At 40.6% G+C, this 21,715-nt stretch overlaps 2 protein-coding genes and 1 non-coding gene across 3 annotated transcripts in view; 1 reads left to right on the top strand and 2 right to left on the bottom strand.

Annotated features, from left to right (window-relative positions):
- Nucleotides 1-14,243, bottom strand: part of CRCP (CGRP receptor component) — a gene marked incomplete at its 5' end in the record, with an annotated part of 50,542 nt that extends 36,299 nt beyond the window's left edge. Inside the window, 3 exons of the mRNA XM_018076539.1 lie at nucleotides 8,461-8,555; nucleotides 11,733-11,831; nucleotides 14,184-14,243. Of these exons, the coding sequence (XP_017932028.1) occupies nucleotides 8,461-8,555; nucleotides 11,733-11,831; nucleotides 14,184-14,243 (254 nt within the window). The remainder of the gene's footprint in view (nucleotides 1-8,460; nucleotides 8,556-11,732; nucleotides 11,832-14,183) is intronic.
- A 2,930-nt stretch (nucleotides 14,244-17,173) lies between these two features.
- The window catches only part of LOC103763632 (argininosuccinate lyase), a 12,704-nt gene continuing 8,162 nt past the window's right edge, over nucleotides 17,174-21,715 (top strand). The window contains exon 1 of the mRNA XM_018076651.3: nucleotides 17,174-17,470. Coding sequence (XP_017932140.2) covers nucleotides 17,174-17,470 — 297 coding nt within the window. The remainder of the gene's footprint in view (nucleotides 17,471-21,715) is intronic.
- Nucleotides 17,808-17,878, bottom strand: TRNAG-GCC. The gene has a single exon. It is a non-coding gene; the product is annotated as a tRNA-Gly (tRNA).

The following is a 21,715-nucleotide window of genomic DNA, read 5'->3' as shown; positions in this document are numbered from 1 at the left end:
AAGCTCAAAGAAACCCTCCTATTTACTTATTACTGGACTGCTTTGCTTTTGGATAATCGAGGGTGAAAACCAAATATGTTTCCACTGGTGGGAAGCAGTGAATACACCTCCTTTTTTTTCCCCTGCTAATCACTTAGACCTATTTGGCAGGTTGATGTTTACAACATGAGACTGTGGAGAGCATGGCACGATTTAACTCTGAGCTGAGAGCACCACTCGTGGCTGCTCTACTGTCAAAGAGATGAGGTATTTATAACTGCTGCCATCTACTACTGTCATAACTAATGAAAGGACAGATATAAAACCTCAGTAATGACAGAAGACGAGCACTGAAATCCTTTAAAATTGAAAGCAGGTCATTTAGGGAGTCAATGAGAAAAAACCCACCCACGTAGAAGTGAACAGAGCTGGGTAAAGATATTAAATACCATCTTCACTGTACAAAAGTCTGGCCAATTCAGCTGAATGCATGAAAGATTTAGTGCTTTTTCCTCAAGAGCTGGGAACTGCCTGGTTCAGTGCCTGGAGCACTCGATGGAGGTGCAGAAGCTGGTGCTCCAGTCCTGGCTTTCAGTGTTATTTGCTTTTTAGTCCCTGGCCAGGCCTGAGTTTGTGCCTCAGTTTCCAGACCTCTGAAACAGAGAAGTTTCTCTGAGGACACCTATTTGTAAAAGACTTCCTCCTCCTCCCAGAGCCCTACTTACAAAGACAGGCTGTGTAATGAATTCATACTTTATACAAGTTTCTCACTGCACTGCACTCACATGCCATTTCTGAGATCAGAGCCTTTTCAAACAAGTCTTTCTTCTCTTTTGCAGCAAAACACATCCCAGTTCAATCCTACAGTTCCACCACAGCTGCAGACAAAGCATATTATTTGAATCTTACAAAAGAACACATAAAATAAATTTTCTCATCTTCTTGTTTTCCAAAGCAGCACCTCTGAAATTTCTCGCCAACAAAACTTCAAAGCCAAATAAACTGAATCAAATAGCCAAAGCCATTTCATGCCTGAGCTAAAGAATGCAAACTTGACTTATCCAGAGGTATTTTAAAGCAGGTAGAGCTCCATCATGTTTATCACAGGAAGATCACTGGCAGAGCAGGAAACAGAAATAAATTAAAACCAATTACACATCGTGACTAAAACAATCAATTAGTGAAATTGTTCATGTTTCCTGAAGACAAGAAATACAGAACACGATAAAAAAGGTCACTTCTCAAAGACCTTTTGCTTATAAGCATTAACATCACTCTAACTCAGTGAATTGATGTAAGTTTTACAGGAGGGCCAAAGGGATCTCAAACACATCATTTCAGCAAGGGTGGCACCATTCAGGGGATTTGCAGTTTTAAAAATATGTACAGAAGAATGAGAGAGAACCTGCAAATCATTAAAATATGTTATCTGAAGAATTTCATGCCTGTTTTTCATCAGCAAAGCTCCCTACTGGAAAAAACTGACGCAGAACATCACACAAAGGAATTCACAGCAGGGTGCAAAAACCCCAAAAGCGACACAAATGAAGGTGCTCGTGTAGCATGAACACTAATTAACACTAAAACACAACAACCTTTAGCCATGTTCACACATAATTACGATGTAAGCAATCTATTTGTTTTATTTCCATCGAGATTGAATCCAAAGGCACAGAGAAATAACCAACTATTCAGTAACTGCCACCTGAAAGTTGGTACCAGGCCAGTTACTTGCTGCTCTACCTAAACATTGTTCTGATAATGAAGATATAAAGTTGTTTTATTTTGGAAAAACATTGCAAGATTGCAAAGGGAGAACTGATTGTAGTTGAAGATGTGGTCAAACATGTTGACACACACGTGGGTACACCACATGTTTGGGGAGATCTGCTCCTCCTGCAACAGAGAACTGTAGCATTTCTCTCTCCTCCTCTGCTCAGTAAATATCCAGCTCCCAGGATTATTTAAGAAACATCAAGCCTGTGTGTGCAGTACATGAAGGGTTATCTCTGCTTATTCAGGAGTTCCATGTGAGCAGCAATTCCTGCTGTTTGCCCAGAACACAGACATGGACCCCAAGTGTGAGATCCAAGACCAGCCCAGGGGACCCTCTGGATGGTTTGGTCCCAGCTCTTCTCCCCCTGGGCAATTTCTGACCTTCCAGCTCATCACAAATGGAGTGACCAGGAGGCCACGAATCTTGGTATCCCCTGGAAACAAACACTCAAAAAATGTCTCTAAATTTCATTGGTGTGATAGAAAATTGGGTTACTGAGCCCTCAACACTTCAAAGCAGCATATGTGGTATGAGCTGGAGCTCAGAACCCACCACACTGATCTTTTTAACACTGACACCAAAAACTGACTGCCAGGATCAGGGTCTCTGTGTACCTGGAATTTCTTGACAGCACAGGCACAAATTTGAACCTGAATAACCCCAATTCCATCAAAAACAAGCTTTAAGGAAGGCAAACTGCAAGCCTGAACATGCATCAGGATCAGTCCTGACTGCAGTATTTGCCATGGGCACAGACATAAGCCTGAATTTAGTTCGTGCTCCCTTAAATCTAAAAAATAAAATTAACTTTTTTCAACTCCTATGAATTCATCTTCACACTTTCTATGGAATGCCTGTTACACTGACACTCATTAAATAAAAAGGGTAACTGTTCCCATTCATCTAAACAGAAGGTGAAGGATATTTTCAGCTTAATTGCCCCCAAACATACATATTTGTATTTTCTCTGGACTGCCTGGATTTTAGTAACAGTTTGGAACATGAAAGCTGCTCTTTCAAGAGAAGAATACATACAAAAGATGAGTGACAGCTGAAAGTAATTTTCTCACATAAAAGCAAGATTCCACTAATCAGAGTTAATGGGCCGTGTTACAGACTTGCACAGGACCTGCCTGGTGAGAAATCTCAAAATGGCAATTACTGCTGTGGGGCTGAGCAGAGCCTCCTCCTGCTTCCAGGCCACATCCAGCAGCTCTGGGACTCAGCTGGAGCCAAGATCAGCACTTCCAGCTGAGGGCAAAATGCTGTGGAGTGGGCTTGGGGGACACACAAAGCTCAGGCTGCAGGAGACAAAAATGTGTGCAGTTATGGGCAAGAAAATGGGTCTGAGGTCTGTGTTTGAGGGGAGGGTGTCTGCTGCAGGAGCTGAGGATGGAGGGTTACAAGAGTGTAATTCTAAAAAACAGTTCTCCTAAAAGACAAAATAACAACCCCACTGTCGTGTGTCTAACATCCCTCACAGCACAGACAGCACGTTGTTACAGTACATCAATTCTAAACAATAATAAAAATAGTTAAATTCTGTTGTGGAAATTAAAGGCAAAATGTATCCCATGACATCAGCAGTGAGCAAACTCTTGCAGCATTTATATTTTAACCAAAATCTCCTATTAGGTATCTTGGTATTGCTCATCTTTTATCTACTGAGCTCCTAGACAGTACATAAATACATAAGCAAGCATGTGCTGCTTTTCTAGTAAGAGATCTACAGTATCAGTGCCAAGATACAGCACACAAAGCTACAAAGAAACCCCCTTAAAACATCTGTGACTGTGCAGAGGCAAATTTATCCCCAGGAATGTATGTTTTATAGTTGCTAGGAAAACCATAAAGTAACAGCTGTATACATAACCAGGGATTTTATTACTGCTGAAAATACTTCAGAGTTGCCTTGAGCCGACCACGGCAACTCGTGTGTAACATCTGAACCCAGATCACAGGAGCCCCAAAATGTGAAATCACAGTGCTCTCTGCAATTCCAAGCCAGGACATTTCTCCAGGACGAAATCTGAGGGCTGACAGTGGTTATCTGAATGCAAAAAAACCCAAAATGGAGCCACACTGCTCCAGATCAGAGGGTTAATTTCCAATCAATCCAGAGGGAAACACAAAAGCCTTTGTAAAGTCTATTAAATGATGCCATTGTTAACCAAGCATCATCCTGACTTGCTGTTGAATATTCATTTGGAAAGCTTTGGAGGAGACAAAAATTACAAAGTAAATCCTTCAGCCTTTAATATTGTAGAGGTTGTAGTTTTTGGCAGGAATGAGGGAAAATACTTTCTAAAAGTATCACCGATTTTCAGCTCAACACTTCCCTGACTGTGTTGATTTAAAGACAAAAAGGGCAATGTTTCTGTCCAGTTTTTTAAAAATTATAGTAATATGCAGTGCTTGGAAATTTGGTTATTCCAAAATTAGATCCAAGATAGGCTATCAGTAACAGGAAGAAGCACAAGTAGAGCCAGTTTTCATTTAACCATAATTACAGAGCTCAAGCTTAATAAATGTTCTTTTCATGCAACTCCACTCCCCCTACCTTACAAAATATGAAGCCATTCCAGGGAGAAAAACTGGAAAATTAGCTGCTAGTGGCATACTGTATTTCCAAGTACAACATGGCTTACTGTACTGCAGTGTTAGCCAAAGCTTGAGGCCTCAACAAGGTAATAATAAAATTCACTGTCAGTTCAGAGGTTTTTCATTAAAAAAAAATTCTCAGTTCTACAGTTTCAATTTTACCAAAATAACTGATGAAATGGATAAAAAACCGTGGAGAAAACTGTGCTTTACCAAACCTTACTATACGAGTGAAATATATGTTTAGATGTCTTTGAATTTGCTCCATGTAGCAAGGCAGCTCTCTGAAACGACTCTGAAAGGTTTGTTTGCACACGTTAGTATTTACATTTAAAATTTGCCTTTTAGGTGTTGTGTTTTTTTTTTTCCCCTGCCTGTAACACTAACGAGAAAAACCCATCAGAAAACGGATGCTGGTCTGTTAACCTGGTATTTTGAGTAGCAAATATCAGCAGTAACTGATGACAGGAGGTGATTTTACAGGAGCTGCACATCTGCCAGCACAGTGCTATCAGCTCTCTCCTGTGCAGCCTGGCACGCATCCTGCACGGTCAGTCCTGCAGGCTTGGGGAAGGAGGGCTGGAAAAATAAGAATTCCCTTGATTAAAAGCTCCGTTGAGCCTCAATCGCTGCTGTTTCTCCGGATGGTGTCTGGCGTCCCTTCCCTCGCTGGGAATTCTCCCATGCACGAGCACAGCCTAGTGCCGAGGGTTGTCATCACACCCTGAGCAGGGCGAGCAGCTCGTCCCACCGCCTGCCTCCAGAGGGGCTTTAGGTAGGGCTGCAAATCCCTCTCTTACCTTCAAAGTCCTTGCATTAGAAAAGAAGTTTCTGAGCCTAATTATGAGCTCGAAGACACCGTTTAATTGTTTCCTCCTTGTTTAGAGACAGAAGAATTTAAAGCAGAGGAAGCAGCCTGAGAGGATGGGGTGTTTCTAGCCAGTCATGCCCTTTAACCAGATTGATTTGTCTGAGGACAGACACCAGCTAACACATATATCTATATCTTAAATCAAATCAGGTACCTCCAGAGAGCTGTTACCAGCACAGACAGTGTTTGACCAGCTAAGAGACTAAGGGAGAGAGCCCATCTTGGAGTGCCTTACCCAGAAAGGAAGCAGCAAAGGCAGACTCTGGAATTCATTACTCTTCGTGGGAGGAAAGGTCATCACAGAGATCATGCAAGGAAGGTCCTGGAGAGCAAACACTGCAGGTTCTTTCCTCTCAGAGGGAAGAAAGCTCTCCACCAGATAGCTGGAATGAAATCTCTAGTGAAGTCTTTTATACAAACACCACCTCCATCCCACGGAATGGAAATGATCAAAGCCTTTAGTTTTTCATCTATTCAACAAGAGACTAGTGTTGAAATGACCTTGGTTATGAACCAAAGGGTAGTTCAAAATTTCCTGGGAGGCATTACTATTTTAAGTGGTTTGAACACAAAGTGCATTATATAGTAATTGCACACCATATGCTTTCTGTGTTTTGGTGTGAAGAGGCTGCCAGATGGGCTCTGACACTTCTAAACTGAAGTGTCTGAATGGAAAAGATCAGAAGACGGAAAAAAGTGTCAGGATCACACTAAACAATTCTGTTCCTTATTTTGTAAAGTGTATGGCAAATGCAGAGTTGGCAAGTTCTTGACCAGATGACAAAGATATTAACAAAGCAGAAGTTGTACAGGATGCTCACAAAACTAAGGTATCACCACCCAATGTGAGTTCTGATAAGCCATAAACAGAATAAATTTGCCACATAAAATAGTTGTTGGCTGTTCACTCTCATCCTTCTGCCATTATGCACGAGGAAATGACTTGGGAGTAATCCTCTTGCTTAGCTTACAGACTGATTCAGAGAAAAAGGACAGAGAGGATGATACCTAAACACAAAGGCACCTCCTAGCATCCATAACAAAATTAAATAGTCAAAAAGCTCATTTAAAGCTTGTAACTATTTCAGCCTTTGCAGCAGTGCTGTATTCCAGCTCACTGAACGAGCAGGAGTGGGAAGGTGAATATTTGGGTAGATCTTCTACAAAATATCTCAGCACCATGGGACACAGATTTTGTAGTTAGAAGTTTCTGTGTTATGACTCAAATAATTTAGTACTCCAGTCTTGCAGATCCCATGCAGGGGAGCAGCTGCAGTCAAGGTATCTAATGTGGTAAAAGAGCTCTCCTGACTTTTTGTAAGAGTTAACCCCAAGGTTCTGGACAAATTCTACCTGAAAGAAGTTTAAAAATGAGCTTTAAATAAAAATAAACCCTTTGACTTCTGGTGGGACTTTTATACCTGCATCATTCAGTTACTTTTTCTCTGAAAAATCCTACTCTGCCTTTCTGACTCCTGTTGCCTTTTTGCTGTGATAGATTGTTCTGCTGGTGCCTTCCTGAACTGCTGCCCTGTACAGACAGAACCAGCCTATTTCACTTCAAACAGGACTGTTTCACATTACCAGAAATGAAGGATGCTCACTATTTACTCAAGAAATAGTTTGTTCCCAGTTTTAAGACACTTTCCCTGCCATACCACCAGGTCTTTACAATAAGCAGTATTTTTATAATAGAGTATTTTCTCCATGCTTCAATACCTCTGTGCCAGAAAACAATTAGGACGCCTTCCCCACCACATAAATTAGTATCCTGCTATATAAAATGAGGACTAAACACTGACATACTGACCTGGCAACTTTAGTTCTACCAAAGCAAGCACTACAAGCCCAGTTCCAATATCCATGACAAAGCTTCCAAGTACCAGCACTCCTATGTCTGCAATTCCAGCAGCCCCAGAGCTGCTGATATCCTGGATGTGAGTGATTGTTTGTAGAGAGGGGGCACTGAAAGTCAACAAAATAGCTGACAATCTGCTTTCTACTCAACTTCCTCTGCTTTGGACAGGGTAAAAAACTTGCCCTGTAGCACTGCACCCTCCAGATGTTCTCACTGTATCACTGTTTTTGTGATACAACCAAATTAATAAAAGCCTCTTTCCCAGGGGATAAACTCCTCGGGAGTCCTTCCAGCAGGGAAGAAAAACAGTCAGTGTCTACACAGCATAAACCACAAACCACCCCTTTGAAGTGAAGGAGGAGTCATTTAGAAGCAGCTAAATATGAGTTCTTTCTGCTTTAAAAATCAGATGAGTGACTGGAGTGGCTCAAGGGGTTCCATTCCTTTGGGTCTGACTGTTCACAACAGGCTTCACTCACACTCTGCACAGAGGTTCAAGAGGATTATGTGTTTCAAGCACTGTGAACAGCCACTCACACCACTGCCAAAGAGGGAAAATGCCCTTTGAGTCTCCTTGTAACTGGGAAGGAAATCTTTTATTTTCTATGCAGAAATTCCCCAAATAAGAACAAACTGTATATTCAGCCTCATTAGAAACTGCAGAGGGAGGGTGGAAGGTTGATTGACATAATATTTTGGTAACTGAAATGTACGTAAATATAAATGTTATATAAATATGAGTGGACCAACAGCACATAAAGAAAAGACAAACATCTTACTTTCCTAAACTCAAGAAGAGAGTCCAACCCTGAGAGATGATCTGCAGCAGTTGGGGTTCACAGATTCATATAAAAATTAAGAGTAATGTTCTTTCCCATACTTCTATACTTTTGTTTACTTATTCCTTCCCAGGAATTTATTTGCTTATTGCTCTTTTTTTGCCTTTTAGAAATGAATACATTTTTGCTTAAGGACATTCATAAAAATAAGATAATAACAAACCAAGGATGAGTTGGGGGGGACTTTTTTTGCAGTTCTCTTACTGCATTCAAAACCCTTTTACAACTTCCAACTTCTTCCACAGAAAACACTCTATGAGCTCTTTGTGCTTGGACCATGTGAAACCATTCTGAAATCAATATACTGACAAGAATCTGTTTGAGAAATACATTGATAAACACAAGCCCACTGAAGGAAATCCTCATTCATGTAGGCATTAATGACTGAAGGAAAAGATGTTTGGCTGAGTCTTTAAACAATGGCAGAAAACACATGCATTAAAACCAGACAGATTATCACACACTGCACATGGGGATCAGTTTTTCTACACTGCCATGAGTTTATACTTCTGTTCAAAGGCACATCTGTACTTACTTGGTCAGCTTATGGCCTTTCATTGCAATGAGGAATTCTCTCACAGTCTCGGGGCTCTGGTACCTACAGGGTGTTTTTGAGATGTACTTCAGTGTCTGCAAAGGACAGAAAGAAAGAACATTTCACTGCACAGTTACTATTTGCTTTACCAGTTGTGTATGAAACAAGCAGACCTCGAAGAGCCTCCTTAGTACTACTCAGAAAAACTGGGAAAGCCAACTCAGGTTTTGGGGTTTGGCTTTCTATTTTTTTTTAACATATGGAAGTGCTGTCATAGATGAGACAGGTCACTCATACTGTTCTGCCTCCAATAAGAATATACTGAAATTTTCTGAGGGAGTAAGAAATCTTATCAAACTACAACTCCATGTACTTGAAAACCACATTAATACTTATCCACAAAGCCCCAACCCAGCCAGCTCCCCACACACTCAGGTGAGAAATACAGCTGTGACTATTCCCTCTGGGGCTCTGGACCAACATTATCTGACCTGTCCAGAGCCCAAAGTTGCACACTGAAGGGCACAGCAAAGGAGGGAGTTTTAGCTCTGCCTACTAAAATCCCACCTGCTGTTTTGTGAGGAGACATTTGCTCCCTTGGTCTGAAATAATCTCAGGTGATGGTAACACTGTGATCAAGACACACAGCTGTGCTGGATAGTATCACTTATTTACTCTTCCTTTTCAAACCAATAAATATTTACAGATCCACAGCTATTTTAAAAAGAACCAAGATAGGAGGCTTGGGGGTTTACTGTGGTGTTTATTTTTTTAATTGTTTTGTTTTTGTTTTTAAAAGCACTTAGGAAAGTTGAATTCCTATTCATCTTTAAACCCACATTACCTTCTGCCAAGTTTTCCTGTGCTCAGTGCCAGGGATACTCTCACTGCCAACCCATAAATCACTCTTTAAACCCTCTAATCTATGGTTGTTTTCATCCTTTATCTGCACATTTGGCAATGCTTTCTTGAAGTTCACAGAAGCAGATTAGGTGGGTTGCCACGAAATCTGAAAGGACACTGTACTATTAGAAATGTTTATCTGACTTGAAACAGTTTATCTTTGCTCCATTTTTTTGCATGTAACACCCACTAACCTCAGCTAACTTTTGCAGATGTTACATTAGTTTGCTTTATTTAAAACAACACAATTTCTAACAGATGGACAAGACACAATGTAATTCGACCTGAGTAAAAAAACCCCACAATTTGTTGATAAAAAACCCCCCACAAATTCCATTTCACAGTTGACTTTTCATTGGAAGTAGCTTAGAGTTTTCTTTAGTATTTATTGTTGCTTGAATTAGACCCCAAAATGAAGAGTTGGAAATAATAAGCATCAATTTAAAAGTCAAGGAAATCCTTCCTGCACTGTGTGAATCAGCAGCTGAAGGGTTTCAAAGAGCACTGTCAATGCTTGTTTGGAATTTAGGAAGAAAATCTTCACCTGCTGATACTGCACAGCACTTAAAGCTTAAAATATCAACACAACTGACTCATGATGCATTTAATGCACTGCAAATGCAGACATATGTGTGGTAGGATATCCCATGCACAGATTATCAATAATAATAATAATACTCCCATAATACTCTGAGTTTCTTTGTCAGAAAATCTTTAAGCTGAATATTTATACTTGAAATGTCAGAAGCCAAAAAAGCTGAATTGTGTTCACAGAGCAGAAAACAACAGAAACTGGAGAAAATGAGCTACAAGAAAATATGTAAATGTATGTTCAATGTATTTCCATTAAAATCTGCTCTCCTTTAAAAATGCTTGGTAAGGAAAACAGGCTTCAACAGCACATGATAACTCATCCTGTTTAACAGAGAGAGAGTTGATGAAACATAAATTTCAGGACCAGTTTCACTGGACTGCTGAGAAATACATTTAAAAGTATAGTAAGGTGCTGGATAAACCTCCTTTATGTAAGCCCTGTCTGACCTTTTCAGATGAAATGAAGTTGTTATTCACCAGTGACGACTGGAATGAAATCATCACATTGTCATGTAACAGAATTATTTAACAGGAGTAATTTCTTTTCCAGTTTAGTTGTTTCTTGGTAATTTCAAATCATGAAAATGACAAATATACAGCAAAACAAAGTTCCCTTCATCTGGTTATTTCAGTACCAATGGACACAAGCCTGCACAGAGCTCGTGAAGACACACTCAGCAAGAATAAAGACAATCCTGGAAGATCAAATTCTGGTTTCCTTTCAGGCAAATATAAAGAAAATAGACATAGAGTTTACACCATGCACAAAACCAAGCATCCTATGGGTATTTAACATACAGAAATATAACAAGGCAATTAAAGCTTTAAGGTGCATCCTGATAAAATTTACTTACAGGATCTCTCTCAGCTGTTTCAGAGAGGTACAGGGAGAGACTGTCAGTCTCCAGGAAGGTTTAATTTAGATTTTTTTCTAAGCCACTATTTTGTTGAACACGAGGCTTGGGAATTACAAACTCTATACCTTTTCAAACAAAGCCAGAACTAAAACAAAACCAGAGCCTAGGCCAAATCTTATTCACATGAGCAGTTTCAGTGCTCAACAGAATCACTCATGCAAGCAGGGCAAAGTGCTTTCAGCTCTCTGTCCATCAGGGTGCTGCTCATGCAATTCTCCAGCACACACACAAAGGGTCACACTGCAAGTCCAGACCAAGTTGCTAATTTGAGATATTTAAAATGTTAAGATTTGCATTATATGATTTGAGGAGCTCTTCCTGGCAGGAGATGAAATGTTTATTACCAACCAGGCGTCCAGCTGATGTTATCTGTGCACGTGATTTTGCTTTTCTTTTGACCAAAAAAATAGATTTTAAAATAATCTATTTTAGTAGGAAATTATTAGTTTCATTCTGTTAATAAAAAAATGCCATATGTGATCTGTCTGATCAGTTTTGAAATCATTGATCATATGAGATCAATTCCTTAGACAACTGCAAGTTCTGCCCCCTGTATTAAAAAGATAGAATATTTGGAATTAAAAAAAAAAAAACACATAAAACTAAAGAGTTCAAAACCAGGGGGGTTTAAAATTCTTTTTGTGATAGATTTTAATAACAAGAGCTGCATGACTCTGCCCTGAGAGCACAGTTACCCTGCAACCTGAATAAACTGACCACAGACCAGTGGCAAATCAAATATTCTACTGTTCTTCTTAATAGGGGAGATTTGATACTGAATTATTAATATGCAGACCTAAGGATGTGAATTTCTTCAGCTTGGGCTAATTTTCAAAGGACTTTGACAGTGCTGCTCACCTCATACATGATTGTGTTCAGGTTCTGCTGGCCAGAGCTCTGCTTGTTTTTCCCACTCTCTTTGCGCTGCTGCTTAAGGTCAGTGAGTAACTGGAACACCTGAGGAGAAAAAATAAAGTGTTTTAGACCACTTGAGAGGATTTTACCTAAAAATATTATAACATAAGTGATCAACCAAAAATCCTATCAACCAAACAGCAACAAAACCGTGGCTGTTTTGGTGGATGCACCAGGGATTGAAATGGGAAATGTTTTGGCCCCAGAGCATGAACAGGTATGGAAATTGTTTTTTAATAACTGTGACTACTTTAAACAGACTTTCAACACTTGTTCAATGTCACCCAAGAGCCCCAAAGGAGAAGCTGCCAGGAGGAATGTGACTTGTTTATCTCCTGTCCTGAACAGAGCTGGGTCATGCCCTGCTGTGCTGGCACCGAGCTCCCATTTACACGAGTGATGCTTGAAGCAACATCTCGCAGCAGTTTATGGCTCTACTGGATTTGTTATGACAGATGTACCTACAACATTAAACTGGACACATATCCTGCCTCCCAGAGAGGCATTTTTCCATTGTCTGCAAAATAAAAGTAAACTCTACACCTGTCACACTGCCAGGAAACCACTAACTCAAGGCTTGACCTACAGATGCTCCTGAGATTAACAATCCCATCATAAATTCCAGTGGAGTTATTCATAAATGTTACAGTGACCAGCATGGTATGTTAAACCACAAGGATTAAATTAGCTTTCATCACGAGGTAATACAAGCAGACATTCTTGAAAAGCATGTAATGAAGTTGTCTTCACATTTATGATGCAATGAATATCAGTGTAGGAGTGAGATTCATCATTCCTAGACATGCAGCAAAACATGCAGACAGCATCACCATTACTGTTTTATTCCTGTATTAAACCACACTAGAATGATATTTCTTCAGATGTTTTGCTTCTGGTTTTACAGTATATCCAGAGTCAACACCCACAGCAAAGTACCATGTCTTACTGTTTATCCCCTCATTTTTAACCAGCTTAATTCAAGATCCAGATCCAATGGCATTCCAAACTGACAGGGCCACAGAAATAAGAAAAAAAGCATTTCTAGACAGTGAGAAACATGAACATGATCAGCTATAAATCCAGCAATTACTTTACACTGCATCTTCTATGAAAAAGGAACCCCTGTCAATCCTGACCTGAAATCCAAAACTGGAGCTGTGAACTTTTACCCAATAAGTATCTGAAGAAAATGCAGCCAAGTGGCAACAAAACACAAAATGACAACTCCAAACTCGCAGAAGAACTGTAGGCATGGAAAATACCTGTCAGTCCTGAATGCTCCTGTCAAACACCACTTTCTGTGAAAAGTATCACCTCAATTTGGAGAACGTTGGCTGTGCCAGTCAAATTGCAACTGGAAGGAGGAGCCAATGGAAAGGTGTTGGTAGTTTTAAGGGAATCAGTACTTTGAAGAGCACTGAAAAGCCATACTTGCTATTTTCTTTACTGCAATAGTATGTTTTTAACAGACAGACACTTAATATTAGTTTGGCTGACATAGTATCATCTATCCAAGTACCTCATTAAAGCCCTTCTAAGTCACCAGATGGTTGCTCTGCTGTTCACAGGCAGATGCAGCTCAGGATAAAACACTTCAAGATTTATTTCAGAACAGAATGAAACAGCTGTGCAATAAAAAACAGCTTCAGCAATAAAATAACATAAACAAAGCACTTGGGTTATTAAAACTGTTCCAGAAATTACTTTAATAAACAAAGCACTGAAATCTTTGCATTACCTGGCTGAAGTTAAACCAACAAGGCCACGACATTTCTTTCCACCTCACTAAAAAAACCTTTACTGAGGAGAGAGGAGAATTACTTTCTACTGTTGATAAGTTCTGAGTAAGATTATTTTTTGTTATATGAATGCCAATATTCACTGTTTGCTGTGACAGGGCACTGCAGCCTCCTTGTGACTCCAGGCTAAGGTACATCACTGGCTTCTAGGAGTGTTTATCCTGAGTAACAGATCTCAGACCAGCTTTAACAAAAATTTCTGTCAACCATTCAAGGGTGTAAAACCACATTTCCAGTAGCTCTGGTTTTAATACAACTCTGCATTGATAAGTTACAGGTTCTTAGATGAGACTGCACATCACAACAATTCAGTTAAATAGGAAACACTGACTCCAGCAGCTGAAAAATGTTTAAACTTTCTGGAAGAATTCCGGGACCAAACAGATAATAAAGCAGTATCCATTACTGGCAAAACCATCTCCAAATCTTCTTTAAAAAGCTTGTTTTCTTAAAAAAAAAAGCAAATGCATGGGGGTGTAAATCACCTACAGGTCCTGCTGATTGGCACTGCCAATTTTCAGCTTCCAAAGGTTACACAAGGGACTGATGACAGCTTTAAACTGCTGGTTTAAAACCAGGATGCAGATAAACTTACCTCAAAGTTACTCAGCAAGGCAGCATTTGCATCTTTTCTAAAAGGAAAGATGAAAACCAATTAATTAGGTTGCAAATGAAACTGTTTAAAGTTTTTCTTTGCTGAGTCCTGCAGACTCTTAAAGAACAGACACTATTTTGATTAAGTTTTTTTTAAGAAAAGAAAACCCCAAGAAATCTATTTGTGGTGATTCTACATTACCAAGTTGTTGCCACCTTATTTTTCCACATTGTTACTAGAATTATGACATAAATACAGAATATATCTTGCACAATTTGCCCTAAAAATCACAATACACTTGTACAACACCCTCCTTCTACTCAGCCACCCCATTTTATTCAGTCACCCAATTTCATACACTAAAATCAAATTGCTTTGCCTCTTCCTTATAAAACAGGCCTCTAGTTTTATTTCAATAAAGACTGATGGGAAAAATAATTCAGATTACACACACTATTTCTTTGAAAGTCAAGAGCATAGAGAAAGAAAATACAATGAGTATTTTAGTACATTGTACATATGTGTGTGTATAGACATAGATAGGGCACTAATTTACATGGGTAAATTAATCTATCAGTCAATTTTTTTACTGAGTAAAAAAACTTACTGCATTTCCTCTTTATTTTTTGCATTTTTATGGGCCTAATTCTTTAATAGGAGGGCAAGTTTCCTATTTTCCACCAACCAAACACCTCCCCACTAATTCAGTCCCAATTAAGCAAGAATCCTTATCCTCCACTGGCAAGGTGACATATTTAGACTAATCAGGCCTCTATTACTACTGGATATTGTAATTTTATATTTTTAAACTGAAAAAAAGGGAGGAAAAACTGACAGGGGACATCCTATATTCCCCGAACAACACGTTCTGCTGAGCAGTCAGTAGCCACAACAACAGAAAGTTTTCCATACAAAAGGAAAAAAAGGCCTTTCTCAGGTCTGTGCAGCAGCTTATGGGAAAAAAAAAAAAAAAGAACAAAAAAGGTACAATGTGTTGTTAAGCACCGTCGACTGCCTGAATAGAACTGTCACCGTTCATCACTTTCAAACGAGTTAAATGAGTCCACAAACTTCCACAGGTTCTATCATTGTTTTTAAATGAAAAGGACCTCCTAAAATACGCTGAGATGAACTCCAACTTCCATTTGCTGACTGGAGTGAAACTTCAGCGAGTGAGCTCAGGCACGCATTAGTTGTCATTCATGTTTTACAAACCATATAGCTTTGGTTGTTAGGTAAATGCAATTCTTCAGAATGTTTGCATTCAGGCAGTGGCTGCAGAAATCCCCGAGGATCAAAGACATTCTTTGTTAGAGATAATAATGCTATAGGAGAATTACATATGGAATTGTTCAGTTGAGTAAGTGAAAGGGTCATATAGAGTCGATACCCTGCTATGCAAATGAGCCCGTGGAATCAATCTGAGGCTAAATTATTTAAGACAACTGCTTCCTTTTTTCATTCAAACACACTCTGTCATTCAGAAAAACACTTATTTTTTTTCCTTCAAACAACAGACAGCCAGTGAGTCAGTCTCAAACCCTCAACAAAAAAGGCCTCCAGTTTTATTTGGATAAAGACCGACGGGAAAAAATAATTCACATTACACACCTTTTTATAAGTCAAGAGCACGGAGAAGGAAAATACAATGAATATTTTCGTAGTGTTTCAGCACAATTTCTGTCGTGCTGAAATACCAAAATCATGAACTGATGAACTTTTGCAGGACTTAGAAAGTAGAAACAAAATTTTCTTCAGCCCTCTCTCTCATGAAGCAACTATCAATTTTACATTCAGGAAACAAGAAATTCTACGTAATGAACTCTAAATAATGAATTCTAACATATTTTAAGCAGTCGACTGAACAGTGTGCTTAATTTTTATGAGATTAAGACTTAAGCAGAAAGGAAAAGAATTTTCATAGCAATGCCAGAAGCATAAACACTTTGCAGAATCTTTAAATAGGTAATATTTGCCCAAATTTTAGTCCAAACCAAGATATTCTTGAGGCCTGCTGCATATATAAAAAAATACCTTAGTATATGGCATCACAACTCTACAAATATCACTGACACTTCACCTTTTTAAGTCTACTGCTTCAAATATGGTGCATATTTAAAAAGCAATGTTTTCTGGAGGGTTCTTTTCTCTAACAACAGATAGCTCTGGCAGGGTAAATCCTGGAGCAGTTTTCCTAGTTGCAAAACTTCCCTCTATGAATGCCATCAAGCAGGAGGTAAAAGATGAGGAAGATTAAATTCCTACAGTAATTTAAGTGCAAAATGGACTAAACTGTTCCACTCCAATTAAAGGAACGTTCACCAACAGCTCCGGATTTCAGTCCCCACATCTTCTACCTCTGAGGCACCTCCTCTTTAGTACTAAAAGAGGCAGCATCACTAAAATATACTGGGCTACTCAAAGTAATAAAACCAAGTGGATGTATAAGAAGTATCACCGATTTACTATTACTGGTATCAAAAGCACCTTTCTCAGCAGGATCAGCTCATTTCCCTGCAGGCTGCCACTCGTGTTGAGACTTGTGTCATGCAAACCCCTCTTGCAACAGATGTTTCTTATCTGCTTTTGAATTTTATGTCTAGAAGATCTAATAATTATAATATAGAAGATTTAATAATAATAAAGCATCCACGGATTACATGACCAGAGTAGTTCAGCTGATTTTGGGGGATGCTGATACATCCCATGGGACTTGCACCCTCCATGCTCCCATTCTTAAGAAACCAGCACCATGTATATATAAACATGAAGTTTAAGGAGCTCCACAGAACTCGGGACTTTCTAAGCTTCAAAATTAGCCAAATCCTATTGTTTTGTGCCCAGGTTACGCTCCAAAAACGCAAACACGCAGCACTGTCAGCGCAGGAAGGCAGAACACGCTGCCTGGTGTAAGTGCCCTGAAATATCGGCCACAATTCTCTTGCGTTTGCAATTGTTGGCACAGACTCCAGGCTTGCTCCTTCTCCGGCATGTCCAGCTCCTACAGAGTCACCCTCCCGATGCTGCCGGGAATAACTCTCTCCCCGAAGCCGCCAGAGGATTCCCGTTCCACCTCTCCCGGGGCACAGGCGGGCGGGGAGATGGGACCAGAGCGAGACTGGCCCAAACAGCTGCTCCAAGCAGGATTGTTAAAGCAAATAAAACCCCTCCGTTTCTTAGGACGCCTGAACCCGCTGCTGGGGGGGGCTAAAGGCCCACTACACCTCTCATACAGGCCCATGCGGATGTACCCCCCACACACAGACACCTCACAGGCCCACACGGATGTACCCCCCACACACAGACACCTCACAGGCCCGCACGGATGTACCCCCACATCCACGCAGACGTAGCCCCGGCCCCGCAGCCCCCGCTGTCCCCACAGCAGCCCGTGTCCCCGGTTCCTCCCCGTGCTTACACCTCCAATCTTGTCGCCCGCCGCGGGCTCCTCCCGCCCTGAAGGCTCTCCGCTCGGCTCGGGCGCCCGCGCCCGGCGGGGACGGAGGGGGAAGAGCGGGGCAAAGGGGGAGGCTGAGCCGAAGGAAGGTTTGGCGGCCGCGACGGAAGCGGAAAGGGAAGGAGAAATAAGGAGGAAGGAAAAAAAAAAAAAGAGAAAAGAGCGACTGCATTGGCCGGGAATCGAACCCGGGCCTCCCGCGTGGCAGGCGAGAATTCTACCACTGAACCACCAATGCCGGCGATGGAGAGTGTGTTTTCGCATCTCCCTTTGTATGCACTCTAGAAAAAGAAGTTAAAATTGCCCTGGAAATTCGCCCAGATCGACAATTAGCCGCTATTAAAAATGACGAAGTCAAAGCAGTGTCGCGAAGGTCCTTCCAAATCTCATCTCTAGCCATGTGCTGCGAGGCTGAAGTAGTTGTGTAATACTCCTACTGTCTTTTAAAGCACCCGTCGACTCGTCAGTGCAGGGTGTCTTTTCCAGCCATCACCGTGATGCTTTCCCATTTGATCTAAGTGCTATTAAATGTTGCAAGAGCCCTTTGCATTCTCAGTGAACCTGAAGACACTTCACTGAGTGCAAATAGCTGAAAATCCCATAGGCAACAGCAGGGGAAATTGTCTGGCTCAGAGACTGAGAGCCTGTGAAACGTTAATTCCTTAATTCTGACATTATCTCTCGGGCAAAAGTTTATATGCAGATACACCACTAACTCCCTAAGGAGTCACATACAGACACATGTGGTTTTTGCAGCAGGGATTGAAGAGCCATTTAGGGAACCAAATGGGTTTGACTTGTGCTCCCAAAGTCTGTCTTGCAATGCCAGCACAAAATCCACCAGCTGCTTTTCTCTCCGGAATCAAACCACTCCCACTTTTAGGACTTTTCTTCTCCTTGGGGTTTTGTAAATCCTAAATCAATTCTGAATAATATGGGCAAACTGCAGTTCTTCAGGAACAGTCCTCAGCGCCAGGACAGCCCTGGCAGCTCCCAGCTCTCCAGGAACCTTCATCATCAGATATAGAAGTGCTGGGCAAAGTTTAAAAGCCACCTTTTAAAAGGTTTTTCAGCCCTTTTCAGTTGAAACCCCTGCCAAAAAGTTTCGATGGACAAGTAAAGCCCATCACACACGGACTGTAGTACAGATAGAAAATCATTTATCCTCCAGAATCACTTATTGTGGAGTCCTGTGGAAAAAAAGCCAGGAGAAAGGTCTCCAAGAGCAGACTGAGAGCTGTTGGTCTGACTCAGTGCACAGGATGCAATGGATGCTGCCCTTTTTCATGTCAGGATTAACTGGCCTTGTAAGTTGGCCAAAACTGGCACAGCAAATGCTCTGTAACTTCTCTGCCATGTTTCCAACCCTGCACATGAAACTGCCTGTACACCAGCTCCCAACCAGGCTAGGGGGAAGGAAAGAAGAGAAAGGATGTCAGCTTACAGTGCAAACATGGTATTCAGAGTTTTGTTCCACAAATCTACTAATCCTTGCCTGCCTCTCATCACTCTCTTCAGATAAGGGTTCAGAATCTTCAGCATATTAATTTCATTTCTCCTTTGCAACTCTTTATGTCTCTCCCCCAGTACCAACTTGTCATCTTTATTTCCACTGTTTCTCCAAAAGTTTCCCCCGAGACCTTTGCTGATACACTTTTTCAAGCTATGAGGCTTTTTACAATCCGTGATGATGATGCAGCTGGGAATGAATGGGCATAATAAAAATGCCTCTCTCAACAGCTCTCAATTCTTTTTTAAATAGAGATATTATTCCTAAATATTTTCCAATGGACACATATAGCCAAATAAATGTAAATACATGTACAGGTCAGCTACAGGTCCACTGACATCATGAGAAGGGGAATATCTAAGAGAGCTCATTCCCCTTACAACTGTTCAGGAGGTGAGGTGATTAGGCCAGTTCACTGGTTTTAATTGCTGCTCTTTAGGTGTTAGACAGTTATGCTACCCCATCCATAGGGAATGCAGACATAGGTTTTTCTAAATGTGCTTAGCATGTCAACATTTTAAGCATTGGCTTGTGATTGTTACCACTAAGGCTTGGGGAGAGAGGGGCCTCGGTATTAACTATTGAAAGCAGGGGGCCTAGGACTTGCTATTGAAAGCAGATCTGCAGGGTATTTGTATTCTTTGTCATGAAAGATGTTTACTGTATTCAGCATTTCGCTGATCACCCTATAGTGTCTTTTTTTTTTCCTTTTACATTCAAAATTCATTAAACAAAGTTGGGGGGTTTTTTAACAAAAAATGTCAGCACGGCTTCACATCAGCCGAGCTGACAGTGCGTTTGACCAGCACTTTCAGCCCATAGAGCTATTTTCTTTTTCTAAACCAAAATGATGGTTAAAAAAGGATGTTTTTAAAGAAGCCATCCTTTTTCTTCGCTGGACTCAGTTATGAAAACCAGTCCTATTGTGAAAAGTGTATTTCTAGAACCACTAAAGCTCCTTTGGAGCATTGCACTCTTCCAACAAAACAAAAGGAAATAGTAAGGTTGTAACTGATTAAAAGAGTCAGTGAAAATAAAGTTCAGATCTTTGAGTACACTAAAATATATTTAATTAAACTTCCCCATGCTGCAAAATGGGCAATTTACTCTCTAGCACTACCTCATTGTACCTTAATGAATGATTTGCCATCCACTGTGCCAGAAAGGAAAATAAGTGGAAGACCTTTCCCTCAGACCTTCCTTGATATTAATTGTGGTGTGAAGATTTTGGGGCTTAATCTTTCCATTTCACAAAGCAAGTAAAATACTGAAAGAAGATGATAGGAAATGGAGAGCCATCCAAACCAGAACAAAGAGAGAAGATAGGAATGACAATGCACATCAGTATGCCTTAGAAAACCTATTTTGCAATGCTATTTTACCATTTTCCCCTCAAAAAAAGTCCAACTCTCCAGCTCCAGCATCTTTAAGAAATCATATTTCTTCAATGTTCATTTTTGTATTTACAGTTTCACTTCCATTTTTATTACAAAAATATTAGTCTATATTCTACATTATTATACAGAAAAGGTACTTATTGTTTATTTCATCTAAAAATAGAAAGAAAGAGAATTAATAATTTCCTAGATACGAACTGGGACAAGAGTTGAGCAGCGTACTACAAGCCAACTAATCCCTGTGAAGTTTGCTAAACACACAGTGACACTGCTGACAGATCCCATGTGGAAGCACATGTCCCTGCCACATGTAATATCAGACACAGATTAATAAGATCTTACTGACATAGATTCACTCTGGTTATAAACTCACTGATTACTGGTTCCCCAGCACATCAGCAATCTCCTGTCAAAGCCCAGAGTAAGGAAAAGGACACTTCTAAAGGGTGAAGAAGACAAGAAAAGTGGTAAAAATGAGGGATTTCACGGTAGGAAAGAACATGACTGCAAAAGGATCAAGCACTGTTTCCTAGTGTAAGTGTCCTAGAAGAAAAAGGAAAAAGAGATAATGTTGTAGAACTGAGAGAACAGTAAAAAAGAGAATCAGTTACAGGGGAAAAAAAATAACCCAAGAAAATGTGGATGAGAAAGCTGGAATATGTTTCCTGAGCGCTGTGAAGGGTTTGGACAATGCAGATGGGAAAACATTACACTGCAGAGGCTCACTCAGTAAGACAAAGCAGCAAATATTCAGCTTTCTGGGAAGTGGCTGCAGAAAATTCTCTGTCTGAGGAGTTAATGAGAAAGTGGTGCTGAGCTGAAGCTTTGCTGCTCCCAAAGCTCTCTTGTATTTTCAATCAGTTGTTTACTTCCACGATGTTTAGAGTGTGATGAGTTTAAGACACGGGCTATTGCCAAAAGCACAACCTCGCACCCCACAGCCACAGCTCACAGGAACCTCTTGACAAGTGACCCCATGAAACTGGTGGCAGCAGGGAAGCCCCAAAGCTGGGGCTGCAGCGTCCCTACGAGTGGGGAGAAAAGTCTCACCCACGCAGGAATGGGAAAGGGGAACCGGCTCCCGTCTGTTTTATTCCGGTGTGTTCGCCGGGGTGGCAATGGGGACAGAGCACTTTATCAATTACGTTCATATCAAAGACTGCTCATT

The sequence above is a fragment of the Manacus vitellinus genome, unplaced genomic scaffold (genome assembly GCF_001715985.3).
Source record: "Manacus vitellinus isolate BGI_N305 unplaced genomic scaffold, ASM171598v3 scaffold_32_pilon, whole genome shotgun sequence".
In the NCBI taxonomy this organism is placed as follows: Eukaryota; Metazoa; Chordata; class Aves; order Passeriformes; family Pipridae; genus Manacus; species Manacus vitellinus.
The sequence above is the reverse complement of the archived record's forward strand: the minus strand, read 5'-3'. Positions and strand labels throughout refer to the sequence as shown.